At 49.0% G+C, this 11,835-nt stretch overlaps 1 protein-coding gene across 2 annotated transcripts in view; it reads right to left on the reverse strand.

Annotated features, from left to right (window-relative positions):
• The window catches only part of LOC121552431 (DNA (cytosine-5)-methyltransferase 3A), a 164,584-nt gene that overhangs the window by 81,110 nt on the left and 71,639 nt on the right, over positions 1-11,835 (reverse strand). For both annotated transcript variants that reach the window (XM_041865365.1, XM_041865364.1), the window contains 2 exons: positions 11,694-11,835; positions 5,615-5,773 (listed from right to left, as the gene is read on the reverse strand). The exon at positions 11,694-11,835 is cut by the window's right edge and continues 86 nt beyond it. In XM_041865365.1, coding sequence (XP_041721299.1) covers positions 5,615-5,773; positions 11,694-11,835 — 301 coding nt within the window. The remainder of the gene's footprint in view (positions 1-5,614; positions 5,774-11,693) is intronic.

Here is an 11,835-nt window from a genome sequence, read left to right on the forward strand (position 1 = left end):
TAATAACACTCCTGGAGAGAGAGATGGATGGTTACAGTACTAATAACACTCCTGGAGAGAGATGGATGGTTACAGTACTAATAACACTCCTGGAGAGAGATGGATGGTTACAGTACTAATAACACTCCTGGAGAGAGAGATGGATGGTTACAGTACTAATAACACTCCTGAGAGAGAGATGGATGGTTACAGTACTAATAACACTCCTGGAGAGAGAGATGGATGGTTACAGTACTAATAACACTCCTGGAGAGAGAGATGGATGGTTACAGTACTAATAACACTCCTGGAGAGAGAGATGGATGGTTACAGTACTAATAACACTCCTGGAGAGAGATGGATGGTTACAGTACTAATAACACTCCTGGAGAGAGAGATGGATGGTTACAGTACTAATAACACTCCTGGAGAGAGATGGATGGTTACAGTACTAATAACACTCCTGGAGAGAGAGATGGATGGTTACAGTACTAATAACACTCCTGGAGAGAGATGGATGGTTACAGTACTAATAACACTCCTGGAGAGAGAGATGGATGGTTACAGTACTAATAACACTCCTGGAGAGAGAGATGGATGGTTACAGTACTAATAACACTCCTGGAGAGAGATGGATGGTTACAGTACTAATAACACTCCTGGAGAGAGAGATGGATGGTTACAGTACTAATAACACTCCTGGAGAGAGAGATGGATGGTTACAGTACTAATAACACTCCTGGAGAGAGAGATGGATGGTTACAGTACTAATAACACTCCTGGAGAGAGAGATGGATGGTTACAGTACTAATAACACTCCTGGAGAGAGAGATGGATGGTTACAGTACTAATAACACTCCTGGAGAGAGAGTGGATGGTTACAGTACTAATAACACTCCTGGAGAGAGAGATGGATGGTTACAGTACTAATAACACTCCTGGAGAGAGAGATGGATGGTTACAGTACTAATAACACTCCTGGAGAGAGAGATGGATGGTTACAGTACTAATAACACTCCTGGAGAGAGAGATGGATGGTTACAGTACTAATAACACTCCTGGAGAGAGAGATGGATGGTTACAGTACTAATAACACTCCTGGAGAGAGAGATGGATGGTTACAGTACTAATAACACTCCTGGAGAGAGATGGATGGTTACAGTACTAATAACACTCCTGGAGAGAGAGATGGATGGTTACAGTACTAATAACACTCCTGGAGAGAGAGATGGATGGTTACAGTACTAATAACACTCCTGGAGAGAGAGATGGATGGTTACAGTACTAATAACACTCCTGGAGAGAGAGATGGATGGTTACAGTACTAATAACACTCCTGGAGAGAGAGATGGATGGTTACAGTACTAATAACACTCCTGGAGAGAGAGATGGATGGTTACAGTACTAATAACACTCCTGGAGAGAGAGATGGATGGTTACAGTACTAATAACACTCCTGGAGAGAGATGGATGGTTACAGTACTAATAACACTCCTGGAGAGAGAGATGGATGGTTACAGTACTAATAACACTCCTGGAGAGAGATGGATGGTTACAGTACTAATAACACTCCTGGAGAGAGAGATGGATGGTTACAGTACTAATAACACTCCTGGAGAGAGAGATGGATGGTTACAGTACTAATAACACTCCTGGAGAGAGATGGATGGTTACAGTACTAATAACACTCCTGGAGAGAGAGATGGATGGTTACAGTACTAATAACACTCCTGGAGAGAGAGATGGATGGTTACAGTACTAATAACACTCCTGGAGAGAGAGATGGATGGTTACAGTACTAATAACACTCCTGGAGAGAGATGGATGGTTACAGTACTAATAACACTCCTGGAGAGAGAGATGGATGGTTACAGTACTAATAACACTCCTGGAGAGAGAGATGGATGGTTACAGTACTAATAACACTCCTGGAGAGAGATGGATGGTTACAGTACTAATAACACTCCTGGAGAGAGAGATGGATGGTTACAGTACTAATAACACTCCTGGAGAGAGAGTGGATGGTTACAGTACTAATAACACTCCTGGAGAGAGATGGATGGTTACAGTACTAATAACACTCCTGGAGAGAGAGATGGATGGTTACAGTACTAATAACACTCCTGGAGAGAGAGATGGATGGTTACAGTACTAATAACACTCCTGGAGAGAGATGGATGGTTACAGTACTAATAACACTCCTGGAGAGAGATGGATGGTTACAGTACTAATAACACCCCTGGAGAGAGAGATGGATGGTTACAGTACTAATAACACTCCTGGAGAGAGAGATGGATGGTTACAGTACTAATAACACTCCTGGAGAGAGATGGATGGTTACAGTACTAATAACACTCCTGGAGAGAGAGATGGATGGTTACAGTACTAATAACACTCCTGGAGAGAGATGGATGGTTACAGTACTAATAACACTCCTGGAGAGAGATGGATGGTTACAGTACTAATAACACTCCTGGAGAGAGAGATGGATGGTTACAGTACTAATAACACTCCTGGAGAGAGAGATGGATGGTTACAGTACTAATAACACTCCTGGAGAGAGATGGATGGTTACAGTACTAATAACACTCCTGGAGAGAGAGATGGATGGTTACAGTACTAATAACACTCCTGGAGAGAGAGATGGATGGTTACAGTACTAATAACACCCCTGGAGAGAGAGATGGATGGTACAGTACTAATAACACTCCTGGAGAGAGAGATGGATGGTTACAGTACTAATAACACCCCTGGAGAGAGAGATGGATGGTACAGTACTAATAACACTCCTGGAGACAGAGATGGATGGTTACAGTACTAATAACACTCCTGGAGAGAGAGATGGATGGTTACAGTACTAATAACACTCCTGGAGAGAGAGATGGATGGTTACAGTACTAATAACACTCCTGGAGACAGAGATGGATGGTTACAGTACTAATAACACTCCTGGAGAGAGAGATGGATGGTTACAGTACTAATAACACTCCTGGAGAGAGAGATGGATGGTTACAGTACTAATAACACCCCTGGAGAGAGAGATGGATGGTACAGTACTAATAACACTCCTGGAGAGAGATGGATGGTTACAGTACTATAAACACTCCTGGAGAGAGAGATGGATGGTTACAGTACTAATAACACCCCTGGAGAGAGATGGATGGTTACAGTACTAATAACACTCCTGGAGAGAGAGATGGATGGTTACAGTACTAATAACACTCCTGGAGAGAGAGATGGATGGTTACAGTACTAATAACACTCCTGGAGAGAGATGGATGGTTACAGTACTAATAACACTCCTGGAGAGAGAGATGGATGGTTACAGTACTAATAACACTCCTGGAGACAGAGATGGATGGTTACAGTACTAATAACACCCCTGGAGAGAGAGATGGATGGTTACAGTACTAATAACACTCCTGGAGAGAGAGATGGATGGTTACAGTACTAATAACACTCCTGGAGACAGAGATGGATGGTTACAGTACTAATAACACCCCTGGAGAGAGAGATGGATGGTTACAGTACTAATAACACTCCTGGAGAGAGAGATGGATGGTTACAGTACTAATAACACTCCTGGAGAGAGATGGATGGTTACAGTACTAATAACACTCCTGGAGACAGAGATGGATGGTTACAGTACTAATAACACCCCTGGAGAGAGAGATGGATGGTTACAGTACTAATAACACTCCTGGAGAGAGAGATGGATGGTTACAGTACTAATAACACTCCTGGAGAGAGAGATGGATGGTTACAGTACTAATAACACCCCTGGAGAGAGATGGATGGTTACAGTACTAATAACACCCCTGGAGAGAGAGATGGATGGTTACAGTACTAATAACACTCCTGGAGACAGAGATGGATGGTTACAGTACTAATAACACCCCTGGAGAGAGAGATGGATGGTTACAGTACTAATAACACTCCTGGAGAGAGAGATGGATGGTTACAGTACTAATAACACCCCTGGAGAGAGATGGATGGTTACAGTACTAATAACACTCCTGGAGAGAGAGATGGATGGTTACAGTACTAATAACACTCCTGGAGAGAGAGATGGATGGTTACAGTACTAATAACACTCCTGGAGAGAGAGATGGATGGTTACAGTACTAATAACACTCCTGGAGAGAGAGATGGATGGTTACAGTACTAATAACACTCATGGAGAGAGATGGATGGTTACAGTACTAATAACACTCCTGGAGAGAGATGGATGGTTACAGTACTAATAACACTCCTGGAGAGAGAGATGGATGGTTACAGTACTAATAACACTCCTGGAGAGAGAGATGGATGGTTACAGTACTAATAACACTCCTGGAGAGAGATGGATGGTTACAGTACTAATAACACTCCTGGAGAGAGAGATGGATGGTTACAGTACTAATAACACCCCTGGAGAGAGGTGGATGGTTACAGTACTAATAACACTCCTGGAGAGAGATGGATGGTTACAGTACTAATAACACTCCTGGAGAGAGATGGATGGTTACAGTACTAATAACACTCCTGGAGAGAGATGGATGGTTACAGTACTAATAACACTCCTGGAGACAGAGATGGATGGTTACAGTACTAATAACACTCCTGGAGAGAGAGATGGATGGTTACAGTACTAATAACACTCCTGGAGAGAGATGGATGGTTACAGTACTAATAACACTCCTGGAGAGAGAGATGGATGGTTACAGTACTAATAACACTCCTGGAGAGAGAGATGGATGGTTACAGTACTAATAACACTCATGGAGAGAGATGGATGGTTACAGTACTAATAACACCCCTGGAGAGAGAGATGGATGGTTACAGTACTAATAACACTCCTGGAGACAGAGATGGATGGTTACAGTACTAATAACACCCCTGGAGAGAGAGATGGATGGTTACAGTACTAATAACACTCCTGGAGACAGAGATGGATGGTTACAGTACTAATAACACCCCTGGAGAGAGAGATGGATGGTTACAGTACTAATAACACTCCTGGAGAGAGAGATGGATGGTTACAGTACTAATAACACTCCTGGAGAGAGATGGATGGTTACAGTACTAATAACACTCCTGGAGAGAGAGATGGATGGTTACAGTACTAATAACACTCCTGGAGAGAGAGATGGATGGTTACAGTACTAATAACACTCCTGGAGAGAGATGGATGGTTACAGTACTAATAACACTCCTGGAGAGAGAGATGGATGGTTACAGTACTAATAACACTCCTGGAGAGAGAGATGGATGGTTACAGTACTAATAACACTCCTGGAGAGAGAGATGGATGGTTACAGTACTAATAACACTCCTGGAGAGAGAGATGGATGGTTACAGTACTAATAACACACCTGGAGAGAGATGGATGGTTACAGTACTAATAACACTCCTGGAGAGAGATGGATGGTTACAGTACTAATAACAGGAGAGAGAGGTGGGTGTTGTCTTATTACACTCTTCTTTACTGCCTGGGGGGGTTCTAATTGAAGGTTCTATTGAAGGTTATGAGGGCTCTAAGTGAGGGTTCTAAATAATTTAAAGTTCTGAGGGTTCTAGCTGAAAGTTCTAACTAAAGTTGTCTGAGGGTTCTAATTTAAGGGTTCAATTTATGTTTCTGAGGGTTCCAACTCACCACAGAGAACTTCCCGTCTCCGAACCACATGACCCAGCGCGTTCCGTCTGCCGCCCGGCTCCTCCCACTCATCACCCAGGAGACGATCCGTCCGGGCCACCAGGAGAACCCCCGCAGCTTCCCAAACACCAGACAGCCCAGACCAAACCCCCTACCATCCTAATATAAACACATGATATACATTATAACACCAGCATTGTCCAGTCATGTGGTCCAGGGCTGCAAGGAAAGACCTAGTTAAGCTGCAGATGGCCCAAAACAGAGCGGCATGTCTTGCTCTTCATTGTAATCAGATGGCTCATATAAATACTATGCATGCCAGTCTCTCTTGGCTAAGAGTTGAGGAGAGACTGACTGCAAATAGTTTGCATAGTCAACTTAAACACAGCTCTGACACACACACTTACCCCACCAGACATGCCACCAGGGGTCTTTTCACAGTCCCCAAATCCAGAACAAATTCCAGAAAGCGTACAGTATTATATAGAGCCATTATTATCTCATATTGCTCAAATAAACAGCAAACCTGGTTTCAAAAAACAGATGAAGCAACACCTCACGGCACAACGCCTCTCCCCTATTTGACCTAGATATTTTGTGTGTATGTATTGATATGTAGGCTACGTGTGCCTTTAAAAAATGTTTAGGTAGTTCTGTCCTTGAGCTGTTCTTGTCTATTAATGTTCTGTATTATGTCATGTTTCATGTTTTGTGTTGACCCCAGGAAGAGTAGCTGCTGCTTTTGCAACAGCTAATGGGGATCCTAATAAAATAAAATACCAAAATACCAAATACCAGACAGACCAGACCAAACCCCCTACCATCCTAGGTGTCACGGTTTCGGCCGAGGCTGCTCCTCTTCCTTGTTCGGGCAGGCTTCGGCGGTCGTCGTCTCCGGAGTACTAGCTGCCACCGTTCTATGTTTCATGTTCATTTGGTTTTGTCTGTTCATAACACCTGTCCCTTATTTGTGTCTTAATTGTTCCCTTATTTAGTTTCGTGTGTTTGGGTCAGGTGTTATGCGTGATTGTGAATGTCAGCTTGCCTCTACGTGTTTGGTTCTCTCGTTATTGTGTTTCGAGAGCTCGCACTGCGTGCGCTTTTCTTGTTGTTACCGCACTGTTGGTTTCGTGCGTAATTGTTCGCGCCACCCGGTTGGGTTGGCGACTTATTTGTGTTTGGACTCTAGTAAAGATCTGTTGAAGTCCTCCTGGTTTCCTGCACCTGATTCCTACTATTCCACCCACCACACTCTGACAGAATCACGCATCCTCACCATGGAATCAGCAGGAGCGACCGCGCCGACAGCCGAGATGGCTGAACGTCTTCGTGGTCAGGAGGACCGCATCAACCAGGTCTGTCATGCCCTGGAGGGGGTGATGAATACTCTGCACCGATGGGAGACCAGCGGGGTTCCCACACCTCCACGAACCGAACCAGCTCCATCGGTCAGCCCCCCTGCCTCATCTCCGGAACCTAGTGGGATTCGGCTCTCGCTCCCGAGGGCGTACGACGGCTCCACTGCCGGGTGTCAAGGGTTCCTGCTGCAGGTGGAGCTCTACCTCGCCACCGTACACCCGGCGCCCTCGGGACACGAGAGCGTCTCAGCCCTCATCTCCTGTCTCACCGGCAAGGCGTTGGAGTGGGCCAACGCCGAGTGGAGGAGAATGGACGCCGCTACCACGAACTATGCGGAGTTCTCCCGCCGCTTCCGTGCTGTGTTCGACCATCCACCGGAAGGGAAGGCGGCGGGGAACGTCTATTCTACCTCCGACAGGGGATGAGGAGCGCCCAGGACTTTGCCTTAGAGTTTCGGACCCTAGCGGCTGACGAGGGTGGAATGAGCGGGCCCATATCGACCATTTCCGCTGCAGCCTCCGAGAGGACGTCCAGCGAGAGTTGGCGTGCAGGGACACGTCGTTGACGTTCGACCAGCTGGTCGACATGGCCATCCGGCTGGATACCCTGCTCGCCACCCGTGGGCGTCCCGGAGGGGGGGTTCGCCCATTCCACTCTCCAGCACCTCCGAGCCGAGCCCTATGGAGCTCGGAGGTGCTGGCGCTAGGGAACGGAGGAGGAGGAGCCCGAGGGGACCCGGCCCTTGCACCAACTGTGGTCGTGGAGGGCACACCGCGGCTAGGTGTTGGGGCGGGTCCTCCAGTGAGGGAGATGGCAGGTCACGCATTGGGGGGTCCCCCAGGTGAGTAGGCGCCCTGCTTACCCAGAGCTTTCTGTCGTGCACCTAACCTTGCCTGTTTGTTTCCCACAGGTTGCACCTCGTTCCCAGCATAAGGCGCTGGTAGATTCAGGCGCAGCTGGGAATTTTGTAGATCGCCAGTTCTGTATAGAGTTAGGGATTCCCCTCCTTCCAGTGGATAAGCCTTTCCCCGTCCATGCCCTAGATAGCCGTCCGTTAGGGTCTGGGTTGATTAGGGAAGTCACAGCACCCCCTTCAGATGACGGCGCAGGAGGGTCATGAGGAGAGAATTCAGCTCTATCTGATTGACTCTCCTGCGTATCCGGTAGTGCTGGGTCTTCCCTGGTTGATGACTCATGACCCTAGTATTAGGTGGCGAGAGAAAGCTCTTAAAGGGTGGTCTGCTCAATGTGAGGGGCGGTGTCTGGGTGTTTCCATAGGGGCGACCTCGGTGGAGAGTCCGAATCTAATGCCAGCACTGCAGATTCCCCCAGTATGAGGATTTGGCACTGGCGTTCAGTAAGACTAGGGCGGCGCAGCTGCCGCCTCATAGACGGGGATTGTGCGATAGATCTCCAGTCAGGAGCAGCTCTCCCGCGGAGCCATGTGTATCCCTTGTCTCAAGAGGAGAGAAAGGCTATGGAGACATACATCTCTGAGTCTCTTAGACAGGGATACATACGGGCCTCCGTTTCACCCGCTTCCTCAAGTTTCTTTTTGTGAAGAAAAAGGATGGAGGTCTGCGCCCGTGTATTGATTACCGCGGTCTCAATCAGATCACAGTGAAGTACAGCTATCCACTTCCTCTGATTGCGACTATGACGGAGTCACTGCACGGTGCGCAGTTCTTTACAAAATTGGATCTTAGGAGCGCATATAACTTGGTGCGCATTCGAGAGGGCGATGAATGGAAGACAGCGTTTAGCACGACTTCCGGACACTACGAGTATCTAGTCATGCCATATGGGTTGATGAATGCTCCCTCAGTCTTCCAATCCTTCGTCGATGAGATTTTCCCGGGACATGCAGGGACAGGGAGTAGTTGTGTACATCGACGACATTCTGGTGTATAGTCCTACCCGTGCTGAGCATGTAGCCCTGGTGCGCCGAGTATTGAGGAGGCTGTTGGAGCATGACCTATATGTCAAGGCAGAGAAATGTCTGTTTTTCCAGAAGTCGGTCTCCTTTCTGGGTTACCAGTTATCTGCGTCAGGGGTGAAGATGGAGGTAGACCGGGTGTCAGCTGTGCGTAATTGGCAGACCCCAACCACTGTGAAGGAGGTGCAACGGTTCTTGGGTTTTGCGAATTATTACCGGAGGTTTATCCGGGGGTTTTGGACAGGTGGCAGCTCCCATAACATCTCTGTTAAAGGGGGGGTCCGGTGCGCTTGCGGTGGTCAGCTGAGGCGGACAGGGCATTTGGGAGACTAAAGGACCTGTTTACCTCGGCGCCGGTGTTGGCGCATCCGGATCCCTCTTTACCGTTCCAAGTAGAGGTGGACGCGTCAGAGGCCGGGATAGGGGCCGTTCTTTCCCAGCGTTCTGGCACTCCACCCTAAACTCCGCCCCTGTGCGTTCTACTCAAAGAAGCTCAGTCCGGCGGAGCGGAATTATGACGTAGGAGACAGGGAGCTGTTAGCCGTGGTACAGGCCCTAAAGGTGTGGCGGCATTGGCTCGAGGGGGCTCAACACCCTTTCCTCATTCTAACTGACCATCGTAACCTGGAGTACATCCGGGCAGCTAGGAGACTGAATCCTCGCCAGGCTCGCTGGACTATGTTCCTAGCCCGGTTTGTGTTTAAAATCACATACATCCCTGGGTCCCAGAACGGGAAGGCAGATGCTCTGTCTCGGCGGTATGACGCAGAGGAGAGGTCAGTTGAGTCCACGCCCATACTACCGGAGTCTTGTCTGGTTGCTCCGGTGGTGTGGGAGGTTGATGGTGAGATCGAGCGGGCGTTACACACCGACCCGAGTCCTCCACAGTGTCCTGTGGGTCGGACGTACGTTCCGCTCGAGGTTCGCGATCGCCTCATTTGTTGGGCTCATACGTCCCCCTCCTCTGGCCATCCGGGTATCGGCCGGACAGTGCACTGTCTTAGCACGAAGTACTGGTGGCCAACGTTAGCTAGGGATGTGAGGATTTATGTCTCCTCCTGTTCGGTGTGTGCCCAGTGTAAGGCGCCCAGACATTTGCCCAGGGGTAAGTTACAACCCCTGCCTATTCCACAACGACCCTGGTCCCACCTCTCGGTGGATTTTGTTACCGACCTTCCCCCCTCACAGGGGAATACTACCATCCTGGTCGTTGTGGATCGGTTCTCTAAGGCCTGTCGTCTCCTTCCCATGCCGGGTCTACCCACTGCCCTACAGACCGCTGAGGCTCTGTTCACCCATGTCTTCCGGCATTACGGGGTACCCGAGGATATAGTGTCTGACCGAGGCCCCCAGTTCACCTCTAGAGTGTGGAGAGCATTTATGGAACGGTTGGGGGTTTCGGTAAGCCTTACCTCGGGTACCACCCGGAGAGTAATGGGCAGGTTGAACGTGTCAACCAGGATGTGGGTAGGTTTCTGAGGTCATACTGTCAGGGCCGGCCGGAGGAGTGGGCGAGATATGTGCCCTGGGCCGAGATGGCACAGAACTCTCTTCGCCACTCCTCCACCCAACTAACCCCTTTTCAGTGTGTGTTAGGGTACCAGCCGGTTCTGGCACCATGGCATGAGAGCCAGATCGAGGCCCCGCTGTGGATGAGTGGGTGCGGCGCTCGGAGGAGACGTGGGACGCTGCACACGTCCATCTGCAGCGTGCCATACGTCGACAGAAGACGAGCGCCGACCTACACCGCAGTGAGGGGCCAGTGTACGCACCTGGAGATCGAGTCTGGCTCTCAACCAGAAACCTGCCCCTCCGCCTGCCCTGCCGGAAGCTGGGTCGGCGGTTTGTGGGGCCATTTAAAGTCCTGAGGAGATTGAACGAGGTGAGTTATAGGTTAGAACTACCTGTTGATTACAAAAATATTAACCCCTCGTTCCATGTGTCTCTCCTCAGGCCGGTGGTAGCTGGTCCACTCCAGGACTTTGAGATTGAGGAGACTCCTCCGCCCCGTTGGACATCGAGGGGGCTCCGGCGTACACCGTGAGGTCCATCCTGGATTCTAGACGCCGGATGGGGGTCTTCAATATCTCGTGGAGTGGGAGGGGTACGGTCCGGAGGAGCGGTGCTGGGTGCCAAGGAGGGACGTATTAGACCAGTCCCTACTGACCGATTTCCATCGGGGTCATCCTGCGCGCCCTGCTCCCGCGTTGTCCGGGTCGTCCCCCGAGCTCCGGGTCGGCGCACGGCTGGAGCCGCGCGTCAAGGGGGGTACTGTCACGGTTTCGGCCGAGGCTGCTCCTCTTCCTTGTTCGGGCAGGCTTCGGCGGTCGTCGTCTCCGGAGTACTAGCTGCCACCGTTCTATGTTTCATGTTCATTTGGTTTTGTCTGTTCATAACACCTGTCCCTTATTTGTGTCTTAATTGTTCCCTTATTTAGTTTCGTGTGTTTGGGTCAGGTGTTATGCGTGATTGTGAATGTCAGCTTGCCTCTACGTGTTTGGTTCTCTCGTTATTGTGTTTCGAGAGCTCGCACTGCGTGCGCTTTTCTTGTTGTTACCGCACTGTTGGTTTCGTGCGTAATTGTTCGCGCCACCCGGTTGGGTTGGCGACTTATTTGTGTTTGGACTCTAGTAAAGATCTGTTGAAGTCCTCCTGGTTTCCTGCACCTGATTCCTACTATTCCACCCACCACACTCTGACACTAGGCCGTCATTGTAAATAAGAATTTGTTCTTAACTGACTTGCATAGTTAAATAAAGGTTAAATACAAATAAAAATAATTACCTGGTACTCTGAATCTCTGGGTGTGGCACGTTGGCCCCTGGCAACAGGCTCAGGCGTCATGGCAACAGGCTCTGGCGTCATGGCAATGGTGGGAGAGGCAGGGTCAGTGTGTTGCTGGGGTGGGGGAGTGGCTAAACTGGCT

The sequence above is a fragment of the Coregonus clupeaformis genome, chromosome 36 (assembly GCF_020615455.1).
Source record: "Coregonus clupeaformis isolate EN_2021a chromosome 36, ASM2061545v1, whole genome shotgun sequence".
In the NCBI taxonomy this organism is placed as follows: Eukaryota; Metazoa; Chordata; class Actinopteri; order Salmoniformes; family Salmonidae; genus Coregonus; species Coregonus clupeaformis.